Source organism: Poecilia formosa, unplaced genomic scaffold (genome assembly GCF_000485575.1).
Source record: "Poecilia formosa unplaced genomic scaffold, Poecilia_formosa-5.1.2 Scaffold350, whole genome shotgun sequence".
NCBI classification, from domain to species: domain Eukaryota; kingdom Metazoa; phylum Chordata; class Actinopteri; order Cyprinodontiformes; family Poeciliidae; genus Poecilia; species Poecilia formosa.
Window position 1 is genome coordinate 400,896 of NW_006800289.1, and position 21,385 is coordinate 422,280.

General features: G+C 41.8%; 1 protein-coding gene across 4 annotated transcripts in view; it reads right to left on the reverse strand.

Annotated features, from left to right (window-relative positions):
- Positions 1 to 21,385, reverse strand: part of tnrc18 (trinucleotide repeat containing 18) — a 59,031-nt gene that overhangs the window by 30,697 nt on the left and 6,949 nt on the right. For all 4 annotated transcript variants that reach the window (XM_007574361.2, XM_007574360.2, XM_007574359.2 and 1 more), the window contains 3 exons: positions 6,256 to 6,396; positions 3,182 to 3,286; positions 1,357 to 3,033 (listed from right to left, as the gene is read on the reverse strand). In XM_007574361.2, the coding sequence (XP_007574423.1) occupies positions 1,357 to 3,033; positions 3,182 to 3,286; positions 6,256 to 6,396 (1,923 nt within the window). The remainder of the gene's footprint in view (positions 1 to 1,356; positions 3,034 to 3,181; positions 3,287 to 6,255; positions 6,397 to 21,385) is intronic.

A 21,385-nucleotide genomic window follows, 5' to 3' on the forward strand; every position in this document is an offset into this window, starting at 1 on the left:
AAAAGACAGAGGGAGAGGCGCTGAATAGCAGGAGGACAGAAGGAGCTCAATGGCACCCAGAGCGGAGGCCGAAACCAGGACAAAGACAAGACACCGAGCAGGAACCTTATAGCCGAGTGACCTTGGAGTCCAAGAATAGCATGTTTTACTGCAGGAGGGCCGACAGGTTCACACAAACAGCTCAGAGAAATGAACCAGTGACCAGAACCGGGGCAGTTTTCAGGAACACCAGCTGATTAGAAACTCCCAAAAACATCTCCACACACAACCTGTTGCAGTAAAAGGTAAATTAAGACTTAAGAAGCACCGTTCAGATGGACTCTAGAGCTACTGGAGACATGTCTGCTGTTCATTTAGGCTGCGGGAGAGCGAGAGAGAGCTGAACTTCCTGCTTCCTAAAGATAACGGAAAGACTGAATGCATTACAGCTGGGGAGGCACAGATATTGATATCTTAACATCATCATTGCTTCTCTGCTTCAGGTAAACTACCCACAATCCTTTGCATCACTTTCACAAGACCAAATAAATACCACAAGACCAATCTTGTCCCTTTCATCCTCCAAAAACAAACAGCAACAAGCTGGAAACAAGCATAAGCTTTAATTCTGGCCCAGTTTTATTTATTAGACTAATGTAAAAAAAAAAAATTACTAATACCGGCCGATACCAATATAAGTGCTGATATACTGAGCATCCCTAACTAAAGGAAAGTCTAGAAAATAAACAGTAAAGCTTAAAATGTCCATGACATTATTTTTGTTTTAGCCTTAAAAAAGTAAAACCCTGTTTAAAAGCAGCTGCTCCCGGACACACCTGGTGTGACGTCGCCTCTAGTCACACCAGGTCGTCACTGATGACGAAGCTGGAAGGAAACAAGAAATAATACTGAGTTCTGCTCTTATATTAAAGCTCTTAAAGAGAAAACAGACTCAGGTAAAATGTGTATGAACAGGAGAGTCAAAGCAGGTCAATAATCCTATCTGCAACAGGCTTATTAATATTTTGCAAAGGTTCACAACACAGGTCACAGTGCAGGTCAAGACCTGAATGCCTCAAATAGCTGCAGAGGAATCGTGACTTTTCTACAATAAGGAAATGAATCTTCCATTATTCTCTAAAAGTGAAGTGAGGAATCATCTCAACCCTGTTCAGGTAGCGGTGGGGATCTACACCATGCGGAGTACGATTCTGACAGAAACCACGCAGGAGTGGAAAGCAGAAGCCAGCGAAGACGTCAATTTCACTCTAGGATTACTTTTTAGACCAATAAATAAAACAAGATAAACAAACAGGAAGCAGCAGAGAGTTTAAAGCAGCAACATCTAACTAGTTCAAGCTGAATAAGAGCCGTTACCTTTGATGGCCGTTTGCAGCAGGGGTCTCTGTGTGTCGGAGCCTCCGCTGGTTTGCTTACTGGAGCTCCCGCTGTCTCTCTGCCGTGCCACAGCGACGGCGATCCCAACGGGCGGGTGTCGCACCTCGCCCTCCCCCTCTCTGCCGAAGGAGCGGGCGCTGTCCGGCCGCTCCTGCTCCCTCTTCAGCTGAGGAGGGACCCTCAGCGCTCGTTCCTTTTCCCGCTCCCTTTCCTTTTCCCTCTCGCCACTCGTCCCGATGTTCCCCAGACCGCCGAAAGGCCCCCTCCCATCCATGATGTGCCTGGAAGACGTGGGCCCCTCGGCGGCAAAGTTCCCGCTGTATTTAATCAAACTCTGCATGGCAGAAACCTCTGCAGAATCCGAATCAGCGGACCCTGCGGGCCGAAAAAGCCCCGACTGGTCCAGGTAGCGCCTCTGGCTGCCCTCCTCGGCCGCGCGCCCATGTCCGTGCGTTTGTGGCGAATGACTGTGGGAGGACTGCGAGCTGTTGGGTCGATGCGACGAGTGAGGGGAACCGGACTTCTGGGTCTGCGACGGCTGGTTGTGAGGAGCGGAGAGATTGTGTCCGTGCTGGGCCGCCAATGCGGCCATGTGATTGGTGGCGTAGTTGGCCGACGGGGTCATGGCGTTCCACTTAGACTCTGACCCGATGCCGACTCTGAGCGAGTGTTTGGAGAGGTCCCTGGTTTCTGGACTGAAGCGGGATCGGCCTGAGGAGAAAGACGCGTCCTGGTTTCGTTTACTGAGAGAACCGTTGGAGCAAATGACAGAACCTTCCTCTCTTTGATTGGTCGTTTCGCTTGACTGGGAGAGCCGAGGATGCTCCATGAGGCTTTTCTCATGAAACCTGTAGCTCTCCCTGTCTCTGTCTCTGTCCCTGTCCCTCTCCCTCTCCCTGTCTCGTTCAAGCTCTTTGTCTCTGTGTTTGTTGTCCCGGGCCTGAGAAGCGATCTGGATGGGCCCTACCCGCTCGTCGTAAACCTCCACAGAAGGCACATACGTGGGCGCGCTGACTCGCTGCTCTCTGGGCGTGGGGAGGTGGGGAAGACCGGCGCTGGGCTGCTGTAACGGAGGGGGGAGGACGTAGGAGACGTGCAGCGTCCCGGCCGCTGTGGCCATGGACTCGTTCCTCCGCTGCCGCTCGGAAGGAGAGTTGGAGTTGTTGGAGTTGGAGTTGTGGCTGTGGTGGGGTCGAGAAGCGCCCTCCTCTTCCCGACCCCTTCGGTCTTTCTCCGAACTGAGGAACCGGCCCTCACTGAGAGGGAACGAGGGCTGAGGAGGCGACAGTCTGGATCGGGTCTCCACCGCCAAAGGGTGGGAGGAGTGTAACTTTTGCTGGTGAGGATGAAAGGACCAAGCGTCCCTCTCTCTGTCTCTGTCCATCTCATGGTCCTTGTCTCGGTCCCGATCTCTGCTCGCCTTGCGGTCGTCCTCGCCTCGTGTCTCCTGTGTCAGATCCACCACACTGTGCGGCCGCGGCTCTTCGCGCAGACGCTCCCTCTCCCTGTCCCTGTCCCTCTCTGTCCGATACGTCCTGTCCCTGACCCCGTCCCGGGACGTCCTCTGGGGAGGCGTAGAGCTGGAAGGGGCGGCCGAAGACGCAGGCGGAGGGTGCAGAGGTGATTGGTTCAGTGAGGACGTCAGGAAGTATCCGTCTGAACGAAAACAAATCCAAAGTTTTGTTTGCACAGATTATTTCAGAGGAAAAACACCAACAGCGGACGGCAAAAGTAATCAGATCATGAAGACAAACAATTTTGGACGTGATTGTCTCCATGATTGCGGCTGTAAGGGGTGACTGACCTTTGTGAGGATCATAGAGAGGATGTTGGGAGAGCGAGGACGTCTCCAGGCGGCCCAGAGACAAGTAGGGACTGGAGTAAAGGCTGCTTGGGAGGGGAGGGTAGCCTGGCAGGGACAAAAAGAGAAACAGAGCATGTTATATAAGCATCACCAGTAACTGCTTCAAAATGTAATTATTTAGGCTTTGCTCAAGTAAAAAAGACTCAAGATGTTAAATTTTGTTTTTCTGAGAGCAATTTGTGACAGAAAAAAAAACTTTAAAAAGATTTATGCCTAACTTTCTCTAATGCTTGATAGACGGAAATAATCAGATATGCATTTTAGGTCATTTCATCGTTTTGTCTCCCCAGACTCACATTTTAAGAACCAAATGGAGTGAAGAATAACTTCACGACTGAGTAATAAACACAATTATGAAAATTTGCAGGTTCACTTTTAAATTGCTTCAAGTGTTTCACTGTTAGAAACCGGAGAGGATTCTATCAATTAGCTTTAAAATCTTGTTATATCTTCTCCCCTTTGATCTATTAATCTCAAACCTTAAATCTTAAACACGGCACAGGACAGGTTGGCTCCTTCAGCCAGACGTTATTAGCCATATTTATCAATCTGATCCTGATATCCATTAGAAGTTGTGTGAAAATTCAGGACATTCTGAAAAGTCAAACTTTACGCTGATGATCTATTACCATTTGTTTCCAACCTCCAAGAGAAATCCAGCTCAGTACAGAGCGTTTTTATAGAACTGCACAGGGTGGGGTGTAGTTTTTTTATTGTTAAAATAATAATAATAAAAAGATTTCAATGAAAATATTTTGAGGAAAAAGAAAAACAGTCTCCTGGATTATTATACAAAATAAAACATGTCTCAGACTGGAGAAAAATTAGGAATTTGGACATGACAGAGATATTAAATGAATTTTCCAAATAATTTGATTTAATATTGTTCCAGCTGATGGCATAGTCATCTGGTCCTCGGTCCCTTCAGGTTGTTGAGCCAAAGTCTGCCCACTGGGCAGCTGCTGCTCTCAGAGACTAGATCTTAATTTAGATCCCCGCCTTGGAAACTTCTAAACCCTCCCACTGTATCTATAAAAAAACAAAACAATGACTAACAATACCAAGGGAAGGAACTAATAAAAGATCAAAGTTTAATGTTAAAAATGGATCAGCGAAATAACAGCAAGAATGCTTCGTTAAAAGTTTAAAAACTGTTAATACTCTTGCACAAAGCTCTGGAAATAAAAAAAACTAAACAAACCTGTCCGCCTACATGGAAAGCTCAGTGGAGAAGAGCGGTGGGATTGTTATGGGATAGAAGACAGGGGCTGCAAAGTGGGAACTCGAAAACGGCACGGTGGTTTAAGAGTGAAGGTATGCAGGAGGAGTTTCTCGTAAAGCTGCCTTTAACCGCAGATAACAGCTGCACACGAACTCCAGCGGCTTGCAGCTCCGGCTGGAAACGTCTGCAGCTTTTAAAAACATTAGCTGCTCTTACAGTCAGACATCAGGTATTAGGAATCTCTCTCTCAGCCTGAGTCGGATGTCTTTCATATCAAAGGAAGTGAGTTGTGTGGCTTTTGCAGCCTGTGGGCAGAACCGAGTTCTTTAAGCTTCAGATACCAAAGCATCAATTAGAGATAAACTTAGATCAAGTGTCCAAATCCAGTCATTCATGTGATATCTCCTCCTCCTTTGTCAGAATATAAAGTCAAACAGCCTCTCGGGTGCAGTGTTCACCGTGCTGCGAACATTTACGAATTATAACCGCAGACTTCAACGTATTTTATTGGGATTTGAACACAAAGTAGCCATTAATTAAGAGCAGTGCTACATCCATCGTCTGAAAACGGGAAGAGCGTGGGACAGTGGCAAACCTTCTAAGACACGGACGTCCAACGAAGGAAGTGTTAAAACCAGGAAGAACCGGAATCAAATCTGGAACAAACTTCAAGATACCGAAACGCTGAGATTCCTTTAAGAGTTGCATTTGATCAGCAGTAAGTGGAACATGGATCAACTTGGTGATTTAGATGACGGGATTTGGAAATGTGATGTTTAATGCTCGTTTCATAGTTGATTATTGTATCATGACAGAAGGTTTTTTCACTGTAACAGAAACAAAATGTTTTTTTTTTTTAAATGTAGTTATGAAACATCCTGGCATGGTATCAGTTCATTTATGTATCTCAAACCTTGATCTGTAATTGTTTGTTTTTATTGTAAAAGGTGTAGCAGGGCAGGAGATTAAAAAACCCCATAAAAATATAAGCTTCCTTTATGGAGGTCAGAGTTATTACTGTTACTGCAGGAAGCTTAAGGTCGACCAGTGAGTTACAATCACAGATGTAATCACTAGCCTGTTCCTTACCCTTGGCAAGTCCTTGGATTAGAGAAAGTAGCTCAAGAAGAAGAAAGAAGTCTATAAAAAACCTAATCACACAGTTTCCAATCTGAATCACTGAATGGGTTTTTGTGCCTCTAAGGTGATGCAATCTGTTTTAAAGGAAATCTTAACTGCGATCCGTTTGTCCTTCTCTCTCTACGCTGCCAGCATGCGGTGTCAGATGCCTTTCCTCCTATCTGACCTTCTACCCAGATGCGACGCGATAAGGAGTCACAAAAAGACACAAGGGAACGAAGGGAGACGCAAGATTTAATCACTCGCCGAGCGGCCCTGAACAAAGGCACCCGGGACTAAAGAGAGCACGGAGAAAGATGTCACGGAAAAGTGGGGCAGCGGCGCTGCATAGAGGCGGACTGAGATGCGCAGAGCAGGATGAAGGAGAAAAAGATAGATTACAGTAAGAGAGGACGGGCGAATGAAAGAAAGCGAAGGACTGGTTGAGGGCAGAGAGGGAGAGACGCATTTAGGACGGAGCTGAGAGAGGAGCCGCCGGCCGTGACACAGAAATGGAACGGGACCCGGCTGGTGGGAGCAGAAGCAGAAGAAGAACGGGCCATCTGGGGATTGAGCTCCAGCAAAAAAAAAAAAAAAGTCCCGAAACCGTAGCAACGCTCTTGTCTGAGTTATCGGCGGACAGAGAAGTCGGGAGTTTCGTCGGGTTATTTACCTTCGTGAGCGTGCGACGCCCAGAGCTGAGCCATCTGCAGACCGCTGGGATTGGCCGACCTGTACGCGGGGTCAGAGGTCAACGAGGAGGGGCCTGGGTAACCTGACAGGAAGGGACTGGAGCCTGTCGGGAAGGCCTCACCTGCGAGAAAGAACAGAGACTCTCAGTACCACAGAAAAACCACCAGAACCGAAGTTGGAAAAAAAAACAAAAAAAACACAACACGAATTGATTTTTATTCTTGTGCTTTTATGTCCGGGATTGGGAGCTCAATCAATACGCGCTGATGTTTCTGTTCTGTAATCACATTACCACTGAAGCGCTCCATCTCAACAACACAGACCACAGACAGGCTGGCCGGAGGAGACGGTTCACGGCCGAAAACCACAACAGAGCGGAGGCGAGGAGGGAATCCGTCTGCCAGCGACCGGCTGATTATCACCATCAAAACAAAGATGGCGCATGGCGACAGCCAGCGATGGGCAGCATGGACTTTTATCACGATATTTCACGGCACTATTGCGATAACGATAAAAATGACAATGTAAAACTATTTGTTACTTCTTGTTTAGGTGACAGTATGGCGCCTAATTCACAGCGGCACAAACACAAATATTGCTCTTGAAATATATTCTCATTTGAAATGTGATTCAAACTGCACATAGTAACTACATTTAATCCAATTAGTTTTAATTATTGAAGCTTTCATGGAAGAATAGTAAAAAAAAAATTTATTTCTAATATTTCTATTTCTTTTTTAAACATTAATTGAAGTTAATTGAGAAAATGAGAAATAAAACTTTTTCCGATCAGAATTTTTGGCAACACTTAATTTGCATAAGACTGACAACAGCAGTCATGAGCATGAAGGAGTCTTCATGAATGCTTATGTCTGTTGTCATTAAGTTTTACTCGGTAAATAATGACAGTTTTTGACTTTTTAAACAAGTTTTAATGTGACAGTGCTTTAAAAGTGTCATTATTTAACAAATAATTCAAAGTTGACACTGTTAACGCAACTTTTAACAACTTTGCATTTAAAGTGTAATTATTTACTGAATAACACTTCATGACAACAGTCAAACATTCAGAAAAACTCCTTTACATTCCTAACAGGTGTTATATTAATAACAGTGTCATATCAGTCTTATGCACACACCTTCAAATAAAGTGTTACAGATTTTTTTTTACAGTAAACAATAAATGCTCACCTCTACAAACAGAACATTACAAACTGTTTTGGTAAAGTTTTCATGCCCCTCGAACTTTTCAGTATTTTTGTCATGTTACATCAAAATAAAATGCATATCTAGTCCCGTCACAATAGCAAATGTTGCTGGATGATAAATTGTCCCAGAACTTATTGTGATATTGATACATGATAATATTGTTGTTTTGAGATCATTTTCAAGTAATGCGATAGTAATAATGGCAAAATGATGCCAGAACACATTCTCAAGAATAAATCAACTTTAAATTCTAATCAGCATTTAAACACTGGAACTGTAGTGGATTTGAAATATCCAAAATAAAGAAAACGACAAATAAAATGAATTATGAAGTCTATAAACAAAACTGTCTTTCAAAAAGGGATAGTTGAGACCAAACTGAAGACTGAAGACCAGTTCTGGTAGAAAGAAAAGAGAAAAACGATAAACCAAGAAACTGAATATTACTGAGTTTCCTGTCATTCATAATGTGATTAATTGATTTATTGTTTATTGTGACAGGCGTGTGTATGTCGTGAGAATTTTAGAGAAAAACCACAAAGTAGCACATATTTGCAAACCAGAAACATCAGGAGGGTAATCTGATGAGACGAGACCAAAACAGGACATTCTGGCTTACATGCAAAACGGTACGACTGTGAAACACAGCGGTGGCAGCATCATGCCAGCTGGACGCTTTTCTTCTTCATGGAAAGATGGATGTGAATCACTCAGAGATTGAATAAATCAGTAATGGTGTACGTAGCTATAGATACATGATCAATTTCATACGAAGGCGTATTAGGACCACTGTAGAAAGGAGAAGTAAATTTCCACCAAAAAAGTTTTGAGATGTCAGACATTTTTGAGAAATCTTCTGAGTTTCAAAGTCAATTATTTTTATTTTATTTTATTTTTTTCAAATTCAGAAATTTCCTTGCTTTCTAGATGGAAATTGTCTCAGATTCATGGCGGGAGATTTTTTCCTCCTCTTCTTTTTCTGTCTACATCGGCCAGAGTAAGCCGCCGTACTATCTACAGACACCCTGTTCGATAGCGTTCAATAAATTCACTGAACTCCGATCCAGAACCGCACGGCATTCTGGGAGATGTAGGCAGAGGGAAGGTCACATCGCCCGGTCCTAATCAGAGATGGTTGGAGCTGCAGCAGCCGTTAAAGGCTCTTGAAATCACGTGCGCTCTGATCAAAGCCAATTCCTCCATGAGTCCTCGTAAAACAATACCATATCTGAATATGATACAGATATCGATTGTTTTTATTTGACTCTGCCCTTTCTGTGTTCTCACCAAGAACACACACACACACACACACACACACGCACACACACACACACACACCCTCTGAATCATTACTGCCTGCTTTGGTCCTCTAAGGAGTTTCATGGTTTAGCCAACCCCCAACATCACCACCAGCATGACCATCATCCTCCTCGTCCTCGCCCATTACTGCACTGCCATTACCCTGATAAACCTAACCATGTGTGTAGGGGGCGGCGGGGAAAGGGACCGAACGTGTGTGTGTGTGTGTGTGTGTGTGTGTATGTTTCTGTATGACTCCGGTGGGAATCTCAGACATGCCGAGTTCCCCCTGCATCTAAATCAGTACATTAAAGGTGCAGTCCGTCAGCGCCTGTGCACTCTCTCTCACACACACTCCGCACTTCAAATCAATACCAAATGCAGCTTTCCAATTAATCACAGGGCTGTGTGAATATATATATACACACACATATATACAGCAATAATGCATTCAGCCTTTATTCTCTGCTCTGAAAACACAGCGTAGGTGGAACCTTCCACACCCGGGCTTATTACATAGAGATTTATTAAGGTCTCACCGTGTTTGTATGGATGTGTGCATGTGCGTGTGCGCGCAAGTGTGTGTGTGTGTGTGTGTGTGTGTGTGTGTGCATGCATGCGTGGGTTTGTGCTCCATGTGTTTAAGGGCAACATTGTGTTTTGTGGTTGCAGTGGCTTGGTGAATGATCCCACATGTGCAAACAGCACTCTGTGTGTGTGTGTGTGTGTGTGCGTGCGCGCGCGCGTGTGGATTGGTGGCCCTTCGAGTCACAGAGATTCTCACACGCACGCACCAATCTGCATTACTCCTCATCCAGTTATGTGAACATACAGGGCCGGATTCACAAGGATGCGGGCCCCTGGGCTGGAGCGAGTTTTAGTGCCCTATCCTCTAAAAAATAAAAATAAAATTATTTTACTAATGAAAACTACAGGACATTAAGGTCTGAAAATAAAATCTTTTTTTTTTTTTATACCAGATTTCCTTGCTTTCGTTTCTAAAAAGAATTTACAAATGACAGAAAATATTGTCAAAAAGTGGCTTTTCTTTCAATAATCCCTTCTGTGAGTTGTACAAAGGCATATTGGAGCCAGACTACAATTTATTTTTAATTATTTTTTAATTACAATATTAGCACAATAAAGACTCAATTTTACCTGAATATTGTTGTCTTCATAAAAATCCACAAAATATGATTACAACTCACTTGTTATTGGCCTAAGAGTGAGATATGAATCACAACTTCTGCAAAAAACACATTTATTAAAAGAAAAGAATTTAAAAAAAGAGAAAAAAAAAAACAGGTACCCCCCCAAAAAAAATCAGACTGAATTCAACACCACAATGGATCCATTCAGAGAGACTCAAGCGGTTCATAAATGTGACAATCAGGTCACCAGCAGCAGCTGAGGTTGAACTTAACCGAACAGTCAGCGCCCGGCGATGTCGTCAGCCCATTGTTCTCTCTGCGGAGCTAATTTCGTTTAAGGCAATTTCATTCTGAAGCCGAGAAAGCAGGTTCTGCTGGAAACATCAAGAGCTGCGACAAAGAGGTGATTACAAGACATTCATGCTCCGAATGCCAGCGTGACTCGTTGCTCATCACTCAGCCCGACTCACAACATGGTGGCAACACAATCAGGAAATTGGGTTTTGTAAATATGCCAAGAATTATTAAAGTCATAAATCAATGCTTTGTAGAGGAATTTACAAGTCAACGCATAATCACCACCTGGCAAAATTAGTCACACTCCATTAAATAACACAGTTCTGATTTGTTCCTTTTCTTTTGTTGAGGCGTTGCTTTTCTTGGAGTTATTTGACATCCCCAAAGCTCAAACAACTCCTGAACTCTGACCCCAAATCCCAGCGGAGTTGAAAAGCAAACTTCATGAACGCGGAGCAGAACCAAAAGTTTTCTAACCATTCGGCCAGACAGAAAATGAAAGAGGAGCAGCAAAAACAAATGAGGTGGATTAGCAGTGCCTGCGAACAAATGAAGGTGTCGTTGCTGTGAAATATCGTCTCTGCTGCCTGGAAACTGAGCTGTTAGCATGTTACGGCATCAGGCTGTCATGAGGCGTCATAAGGCAACTTCAGAGTCATTGCAGGGCTGACAACAGCATCAGCATCTCTGAAAATACTTGGATGATATTAAATATGGCAACATTTCATTTTGCTTCAGCAGAAATAAAGGATTTTTGAGTCTCATCCACACTTATTTTGATGAAACAACACAAATGTGTGCATAATTCAGGGTTTATACATCTTTTTAATTTGAATTTAGTACTTCAATAGATTTTCTAAGGCACGAGAAAAATATCTAGTTGTGTTTAATCATCTGTGAGTTTCTGTAAAATAAAGTACCAGGATGATGCTAAGGTCTGAACCAGCACTGCAGGCAGGGGGCACCCTGGGTAATTTTTCTGCAAGTTGCATCAGCTCCTTTTAGGAAGCTGACACCAAGATTAGTCAGGCCTGGATTAGATAATCCTAAAGTAAACAGAGATTCTTTAGAGTGAGTTTTATCTACCATTACTCTGTTTGTAGACGTTCCAACATGAAGAGGAGCTTTACTGTACTGACTAAATCAGACCCGGTTTCAATCTCTGAACTACGAAAAGTGGCGAACCGAAACTTTTAAGTTTTATAATGAGTGTTTATCTTTCTCTCAGTAACTCAAACCAAACAGATCAATAAGACGAAGAAAAAAAAATCAGGATCTGATTTGATGTTGTGATTTTAGGAATAATAGAATATTAAATTAAATGCTGTTTAGAGTGTAATTCTTTTTCTTTTACATATTTTAGACAGAATTTATTCACATAGGGTGATTTTTTTACACCGTTATCTCCTGGAAACTGATTTTAAAAAATACCAAACTTTTCAATTTTTTCGAGATTGTGAAGGAACTCCAATATCTTTCAGGGTTTCCCCCAGTGTTTTATAAGCCTGGCGGGCCACCAGGCTTTACTTGTGCCCCCACCAGGCTGCGCTCTGCTTATTTATCCAAGTCTTTTAAAAATGTTTTCATTTTTTAAGACTTTATAGTTGGTGTTCAGTTGTTAATCTTCCAATAACTCATAATTATCAAGTGATATTTTCAAATTTCCTGTCAACTTTAAACATTTTTTAACTCAAAAACACAACGAGCCGCTGGATGAATGACTGCCCTAGCGCCCCAACCACCAGGCTTAGCAAGTTTTCTGGGGGAAACCTTGTCTTTACTTTCTTATAAAAAAATAAGAGATCATCGAGTTTCCTCAAACATGCTTAAGAAAAGAATAAAATATTGCAAGCTCATCGTATTCCTTTCACAAAAACCTGGTTTATTTGGGTCCTGAAGCCTACAAGTCAACCAGTATTTCATTGAAGGGTGTCAGAAGAAAAAGGGGGCTCATCTATATATATGTATATATATAAACCTTTATTATCTTCTTATTTAATTCATCAGATAAATCCCAATCAACTACATCCAGGTCTGTGTTAGTAATACGAGAAAGCGCGCTTCTCCTTCCACATGGGGCAGGTATCGCGTGAAATTGATGTTATTCTGTCCAATTATTCTCACTTTCTAATTGCTACCTGCTATGTTTAGGGAGTTGCACTCGTAAACATCCCTCCGAGGAAGCTGAACAGAATTCATTTACAACCTCCACATGTTAAAAGTTGTATTAATGTCGGCGGCTTTCTCTCTAACAAAACATGTTGGAGGAGCAGAAGCCTCACCTGAGCACAGATCAATCTCTGCTACCTAGAGGCTGTTTTTTCCCCCTGTATGAGCGCAGCATGCAGGCACATACACAACTTCCTACAGGAAAACATAAAAAAAATATCTCCATTTTCCCTTCCTGAACGGTGTAAGGGAGGGGAGGGGAGGGGCGGAACGAGGCAAACATTTACCCTCCTTGTTCCAGGAACAACACCCAAATGTAAGCTGAGAGGGAAATGTTTTGGAATGACTCTTTCATTTCTCTTCTCTCTCCCTTTTCCTTCCTTCCCCTCCCACCGCCTCGCCACACACACTCAAACTGGATTTGGCTCTTGGTTCAAACGACAGCTAGTTTACCACACTGGAACGAGCGAGTTGCCAAGAGATGCGCTCTCTGACTCCAGTGTCCATTTTCAGATCCTCTTCGAAAGCAAATAAAGAAAATGTCAGCATCAGAGGAAAGGATGGAAGTCAATTCTGATTGAGACGGATAAGAAGCGCTAGCTAGCACGCCCACATGGAGGAAAAAAATTTAAAAATCCAGAAAAAAAACCCCCAAAGCAGAGATCCTTGATCAGCAAATCAATACGAGATGTACCGAAACGCGATCCAAAAAAGAAACAACAACGCTGGGAAACGTCCAGAAACAAACAAAATGTGAGAGAAAAATCTCTGGGATAAAAGTCTAAAACAAACACACAAACACACAAACACACACACACACACACACACACACCACAAACACCTACACACACTCTGTGAACCCATCTGTTATCCATCAGTGGTATTTGGAGCGGGGTTAGCTGAGAGGGGATCTCTATTGATCTCTGGGTTTTATTCCTGGCAAACAACCGTAAAAAGTCTGCTGTTCTATCCATCTCTGGTGCAACTAACCAGGAAACCGAAAACCGTTCATCACCACTGAGAAACACACCGCCCAGGACGCACTGGGTAAACTGGTAGGATTTCTTTTTTTCCCCCTTTTGTGTTTTGAGATTCGGCCAAAAATCTGTTTTCGTTCCTGTGGTTGGAAGTTCGGGATAAAGGCTAATTATTTCAGATATTTCCTCTTAAAACAAAACGGCAAGATGAAGCGTTCCCTCATTTGGTTGTGCTGCAACCGCAAACGTCATTGGACTGGGTAAATGCAGTAGGCCTACAAATAACACAGCCAGTGTATATAGTTTCAAACCGGAGGAAAGCTGTTTTAGAAGTACAGGATCGGAAAAATGTAGCGTTAGCACTCCTGAGTCACAAACTTTGCAGAAGCATTTTTTTTTTTGATGTTACGTCTGGAAGTTTTATGACTCATGTCTCGGCCAGCCCTGCACACCCAGAGACTCTTTATTCTCTCAGAAACTGCTCGGGCTCAGGCAGACTGATGGGAGAGGTCTGGTGCACGCCACTTTGAGAGTCTCGGTTTCTGCAGATTCGCCCGTCTGGGGACTTTTCTGAGGAACGCAACTCCAAATTATGCATGGAAAACCAGCCCAGTTGCAGATATTTTTTGTAGCAACCAAGTCAAGCATTTGAAAGAAAGTGCAGCTTGGGAAGCTGGACCATAGGAACAATGCTACGTTACACTTTGGCCTTTGCAAAGCAGCCAATCCAGGAGAACCATTTATCTTTTATGGCGTTGATTGGTTGCAAAAGAGGAGCTAAAGATGATTGTAGTTTCCATTGTGTGTATTAATGCATATTAATTCGGTAGTTATGCGTTTTTAGATGAAATTTCACGTATTCAAGTATTTCAGTCATTTGTAGTTTTTGTGAATGAATATCAAGGATATTGTCAAATTGCAATTGTCATCATAAAAATGGACAAAGTAAAAGATTATTTTGAAGCAAAGTTTGATATAATGTAGAGCTGCTTATTAAATCGATTTTAGCAATTATTCAAATTTTTTGTTTTTAAAGATTACATTTTCAGGAGAATCTGGATTTTTATTTTTTCCAACCAATGAACTCTGTGAGTTTCTCCAGTCCAGAGTGATGTCAGCGCGCCCAAAGCCCACCGTCCAGTTTGACACGCGGGTTTTACAGCTTCTGTGTGTTTGGACTTTGAATTCAGGTTGAGTCTCAAAATAAACTGTTGAAATAAAAGTCAGTTTTTCAAAAATAATTTCTGTTATTTGTATTTTCTGTTCGAGAAAAGAAATGGAAAAAAATAAATTAATGAAACCAGAAACTGAATTTGTTAGGGAACATTATATATTATACACACATACACACACACACACACACACACACTTTAAAGCCGTATCGCCCAGACCTAGAAGGAATTTTTATTTTAATACATTCTGACTCTTTACATAAAGATTAGAGACGCACAATTATTAATATCTGTGTCAGTACCGATATTGAAACAATTCTAGCTTGGGTATTGATGATAATGCGCCCGATCCATAAGGGCAGATCTAGTCAGTCTAGTTCTATGCTTTGTGCTCTGAGAGACGTCATAATTTATTATTTCTTTTACATTATATTTGGAATTCCTAATTGCACTTTCTGAACTATTTGAAAGAAAGTTTGTTACAGTTTATTTGTACATTTGACCAAGACAGTCAACCTGTTTACATCAGTTTTGTGATTATTTGATTTACATTAGCTGTTCCACTCCTAACTGCACTGAACAAATTAAAGTTGTTGTTTTTACATGCTTGATTGACCAAGCTGGACAAACTATTGGTGTATTTAAGTGAGCTGTACTGGTGCAGAGTTATAAAATTAATGTGTAATTCAGTACATTTATGTCTGTTTAAAAAAAATAATAAAAGAAACGTTGTTAGTCATTTCAGCAATATTTCTCTATATCAGATTTGTATCAGCCAATACTAAACTTCGGATATCAGTATCAGAAGAGAAAAAAGTGGATCCCTAGTTTTATTTTTAAACCGTATCATCCAAACCTACAGATATTTCATTTCAATACATTCTGACTAGATGTAAAAGGAATAGATTCAGCTTTTATACTTTTAGTGGTTGAGATACCACTTCATGTGAGCGGTGAGACAAAGTCCAAGCCAAAAGCAATGAGTCACCGTTTAACACCGCTGACCTACGACAAAGGTCAAGACCAACCAGATCATCCAGTTTGTTTCACCGCAACTACATTTCGATGCTCATCTAGATGAAACCAAGACAACTCAGCAGCCTGCATACCTGAGCTGCAGGCTAACGCGCTCAGACAAACATCCACGCTGGAAACGGTTTCCTCTCTTCTTGTTTTCTGTCTCCTCTCCTCATGGGGACGCAGCTGGCGACGTTCAAATGATTCAATAATTAAATCGGATGCATTTAAATGCAGCCAGAACGCGACTCAAGCTTGAAGCCGCAACACTGTTGTGTCGTAAAAATGAGAAAAAAAAGGGAAGAAAAGAAAAAGAATCACTGGTGATGTAATTAGTCGCAATTTTAATCAAGAGTGTGGTAGCATGTGTTCTTGATATTGGGCAGAGAAAAGGAGCGAGTGAGCTGGGATTCAACAAGTTATGAAATCTGAATGCTTCTGAATGCTTTTTGTTATAAAATATAAATGTTACTTGGTTCAAGTGCAACATCCGTGGCAACTCGCAGCACAACCCAGGAGGATTTATCCACAGCGAAAGGCAAAAGCTTGTGGAAACAGAACAAATCCGTCTGGATGGAAGAGGTGAAAATGGGACATTTCACGAGATTTAAAGAGATGAAGTGAAAATGGGGAGTCAGAGCAGCGTAAATACTAAAAGAGTGGACTTTCTGCTGCCGCTGCTGCTCTCTGGAAAACACATTTCATAACTCCCTCCACCCTTTCCCTCTGACTCATTTCAGAGCTTCGTATGTTCAAAACATAAACACGATTGTGTTAACACACAAGGCATTCATTTTGCATTTTCCAAGTGTCCATGTTGTTGTTATGTGACAAAAATAGCATTTCCAGGAATTATGCCACACCGCACTTTGCCTACCAAATACTAGCTGTTTTGTGTTGCAACATATACTTCAAACAAAACATAGATTACAGAAGGAGTGCTGTATGTGTGAAAGCACGAAGGAGAAGCTACAGACGAGTGGAAGGTTTACGAAAGAGCACAGGAGGAAAGAGGAAGATATTTTTGGCTGTAAAAAGGGAATAGTTTGGATTTTTTCCAATCTGGGAAGATTATTCTTTTAATTCAGGGCTGCAACTAATTATTCTGTTGAAAATATTCACAGACCAAGAAGGTTTTGCAAATTAAATATAAAATGTATTTTTTTTTTTTTGTGCAGATTTGGCATAATTACTCCTCTTGAGTACGTTGGTCTTTCAGCAAATGGCCGCTTTTTTTGAGCCGGCATACTCCAGTTAACGATTAATCGACTACCAAGTTAGTTGATGATTATTTCAATAATCAACTAATCGCTATTAATCGTTTCAGCCCCATTTTATTTTAGCAATAAAACATGTTTACATTTTACAGGACCACAGGCACAGATATTCTGCAGCGCTGCAAGCTCTCTTCTGAAAATAATCGATTACAAGAAGACGTTTTTCCACTGCAGAAGTCTGAGTTTGCTATGAATGGGAAATGGAGAAAAAGCACGGGTGTTACTAATAACATCATCACTGGCTCAGTGAGCCACGAGTGTGTGACAGCAATGCAGCACGACCGGGGAGATTGGACCGAACCGCCCAGAATCCAGCCGGACAAACAACCGACGTCCCTGCCGATGTTCTCAGGATGGACGGAAAAAAATGACGTGTCACAGTAAATGATGCACAGCTAGGCGGCGGCACGGATAAACACACATTTTCATAAAAATAAAGAAAGCGGGGCGAACTTTAAAGAGAATGTAGAAACCAATCATCTGACTTTTCTGAGTCAAAATACGACAATTTCACACAGACAAGTAAAAGTAACATCTTGATAATTTCATTCAAAATATCTATGTAGAAAGTTTTTACTTGATGCACAGACTTTAGCAGATATATGGTGGCTTCCAGGTGCTCATTGGGTGGAATATGAACATTTTTGCTGCTTTGCTTTGTAATTTACCTGCTCAGGTAAAGTCTACACACAGAACAATAACAACTCTCTTCAGTAACTCTGTGACTGAGTGAAGATTCACTGATTTTCGGTGTTTCGAAACGACAATAAAGGAAACTATTTTCTATGACGTGTAGGCAGTTTATTCAGGCTGCCAGAAAGTGAGAGAGAGCAAGACGTGCAGCAGATAAGAAGAAGGATTTTTTTGTTTTGTTTCTGTCTGAGCTTTTTGGTCCCGGTCGGTAACGGGACACGGTGGTTTAGAAAATGTTGGAAGCCTTTTGGAAATCTCCATCTCTAACGAATACACACGAAAGATGATGTGTTGGTAATGAAAATCCTAAAATGAGAAGCTCAAGATGGTTTAAAATGTCAGCTGTTTCACATATGACAATGTAAGTAATGATCACTCAAGACAGGAAGACTAGAAGACACTTTGAATCCATATTTAGCATCTTTTAACATCATAATAGGGACGGACTATTATTGGTTTGTTTATTTTTATCTGGAAAAACCATGACAAATACTGTGATTCATTGTCAAAGCAACAAAATTATGGTTTTGGTTACTTTCCCTACTTCTTATTCTATGAGAGAAGGAGTAAAATATATATGTAAAAAACTGAAGCACAATTATTGCCAGCTTAGACATACAATAGCAATATTTAACCTCATGGGTGTGTGGAAGAAACTTTATTTTTAGAGCAGCTTTTGTGTTTGTAGGACTTCATGATAAGCAGTGATATTTTGGCAGAAACACATTTTATGGTATCAACAAATGTTGTGATTTTTAGGTCACCGCTGCCAGTTCCTGTAGTTTCTAAAGAGAAACTGAAATGATGTAAAATCAGAACCAGCTGGTTTACAAAAACAGAGATCAGATCTGTTTAACAACATAAATTTTTAAAACCTGACTTGTACCTATGGATGGGTATTTATTGTATTGTTTACCATTTATTGTGATAAATTTCTTATAAAAATTTAGACTTTTTTGTCACAGTAATTTCAATTAATGATGTTTGAGGAAAAAAATAAACACAGTCCGTATTGCCAGGATTGTTCATTTTTACCTCTTCTTTTTCTTTACTACTTCTTCAAAATCTAAATACATTTGAAAATATGATTAAATGCAGTTCAAGTTTATTCAGCTGGTGTCCTAAAGAAGACCATTACAAATGGGAAGGTTTTTAAAGAGCAGTATCTGTTAGTGGGGCTCTAATTGCTGTGTCATGCAGTCGCAGTCATGGCTAAAAAAAGAAGCAATAAATAGATCTAATCGTCACTTTTATCGTTATAATAGTATCAAAGTATCACGATAAGACCTTAAGTACCTTAATATCAGTAACTGATCTGTCAGCACAAAAAACAACACGTACAATAACAAAAACTCAAAGTAAACATTACATTCAAACTAAAGCGTTGATGTGAATCTGATCTGTTTTGTCGCGTTGCCAAACTTTCCTCCGTCTCGTTCAGCTGGAGTCGATTTCATCGGCTCAGCAGCAGAACGTGCGTTCAGCAGTGACTGGGTGTTTCTTTAAAGTCGCCGCGCATTTACCCGTGCTTTATTTGGCTTATGGAGCGGAGTCATGTAGCCAAACAGACAGACAGCGCAGTGTGTGACCTTTGTGTGTTTGAGGCTGTTGTTTGCTTTAAAAGGGAGGGGTCTGGCCCAGTGAATGACTGAGCTAATGCTTTGGGTATTTCAACATGCCATGGCTTGCTTGTTCTCTCTCACACACACACACCATCCAATCACTCTTATGTTTGACAGGTGTGTGTTTGACAGTGTGTGTGTGTGTGTGTGTGTGTGACAGAGAAAAGAGCGTAGTTTGTCTGTGTGTGACAGGTTTATTGTAGCGGGGCAGCACTGCCTTGTGCATTCTCTTAAGGAGGCTGGTTTTTCTCCTGAAGGATTCAATTAATCTGAGCGAGGACGTGTTCGAGCCACATCCTCCAACACACACACACACACACACACACACACACACACACACAAACACTCAGAGGTCTGTGCTTTGAATACATATAAGCACACACGGTCATCACATTAATTCAAACAAAAACACTAAGCGAGCACTGGGGAAGACAAACTGGTACAGAAATCAGTCATCTGCCCTGTGAACTCCATGAATTACAACATGCATATGCCCTTTCTGTGCGTGTGTGTGTGTGTGTGTGTGTGTGTGTAGTGGGGGGAGTCGTAGGGAAATAGATTGAGAGACCAGCAGAAGGGTTACCACATTTACCTAACTATATGAATGCTTTGCGGCCGAGATAAATCTCCTGCTTTCTTTCTGGAGTCCCAGGGGAAAACCCCCGGCCATAACCGCACTAAGCAGAATCACATGTCCCTACGTACACACACACACACACACACACACATTTTACACTCACGGACACACAAGCAGCAAGCTCAGCTCGTAACCTTCGAAGAAGACGAAAACACAGACTTCCACCTTAGACACTGTGCCCGTTTAATTCCCCTTCCACATTAATCTCCAGCTGTTTTCATTCCCCTGTGAAAGCAGCACCACAGATACACGAGTCTTAGTCCCAATCTTTTCCTCTAAAAACACACCTGCTGGAAGGGATTCTGCAGAGACCAAACTGAGCTACAACACATCTGAAGCTACATGATTCTCCCCAACAATCACTAATGGTGTTTTCTGTGTCAAACGACACAAACCAATTTAAAACCTTGTTCCCCTCCTCGCCTGTGGTGGCGCTGCACCAAGGGACACAGCAGGAAGCAACATAAAAACCTCTGAAGAAGACATGAGTGCAGCGTCCTTCACAAAATGGAAATGGAAATAGAGTAGCATCACATTTTAGTAGTAGTAGGATTTCCATTTATACCATTTCCCCCGCTAGTTTTGGTTGTATTTATCAAGAATGCCCTGCGATATAGTACACTTCCTGTTTTTGGAGTGGTCTCCAGTCCGCTTGGCATTTTATATCCATTTACACTACATCAGAGTTTGTTTGAACCAAACTGAGACCTAGGTTTTTATTCAGACTGAAGTTAACATTTTTGGGCAGCATAAGAGTTCGATTGTGCATTCACACCTCCCAAAACGAAGCGGACTTTCTACGACAATCAAACTAGATTTCAATTAAAGTGGACTAAACAGAGCTGGTGTGAATGCACTCTAAGTTTCTCTTGAAGCTACAGCCAAGAAATAGTAAAGTAGCACTGCTTCAGACTGAAGCGATCTGAAAAGAAATGTTCTCACACTTGCTATAAACGGTGAAAAAGTTTTAACCTAAATATTTAATCTGAACACCCAGGAGCATAAATTCCTGATGCTGTGAAGCGCTCTGCTGCGCCGCTTCACTGGTCAGAGAAATAAAACCATCTCCAGGCTCCTCTCCTCACATTTACATTTCGTTGTGTCTTAGTGTCTCTAGAGGGACGATAGAGGAAGAGGACAGATGGCCTCAATCTGGAGACAGAAACGCTGGTAGAAGGAGGACCAATTAAAGTAATTTTATGTTCGTAAACACAAGCTACTCCGGATCAAGTTCAGTATATAAAACAGAATCGGCTGTGCGAAAACAGGAATTTGTTCAAAGGTAAGTTTTCATAACTCCATTTGTTTTTTGTTTTTGTTTTTTTTGCATGCTGAACTTGATGGCCAGGTCCTGGTTGAACCATTTCAACAGAGCTCTCTGTGAACTGTTGTCAGTGGTTAGTTGCCTAAATGATTTTGTCTGAGATATTTGTAAAACCCTGTTAAGTAACAACTTCTGCCACATTTAGTGAAGTGATGCTCCTCTTTATACAAATAACTACAGACTGCTCAGAGCAGGAGGGATAGACCTTTTTTTTTTTCAGAGATGCAGCACGAGCAAAAGCTGACGTGAAGCTACATGCGGCTGCA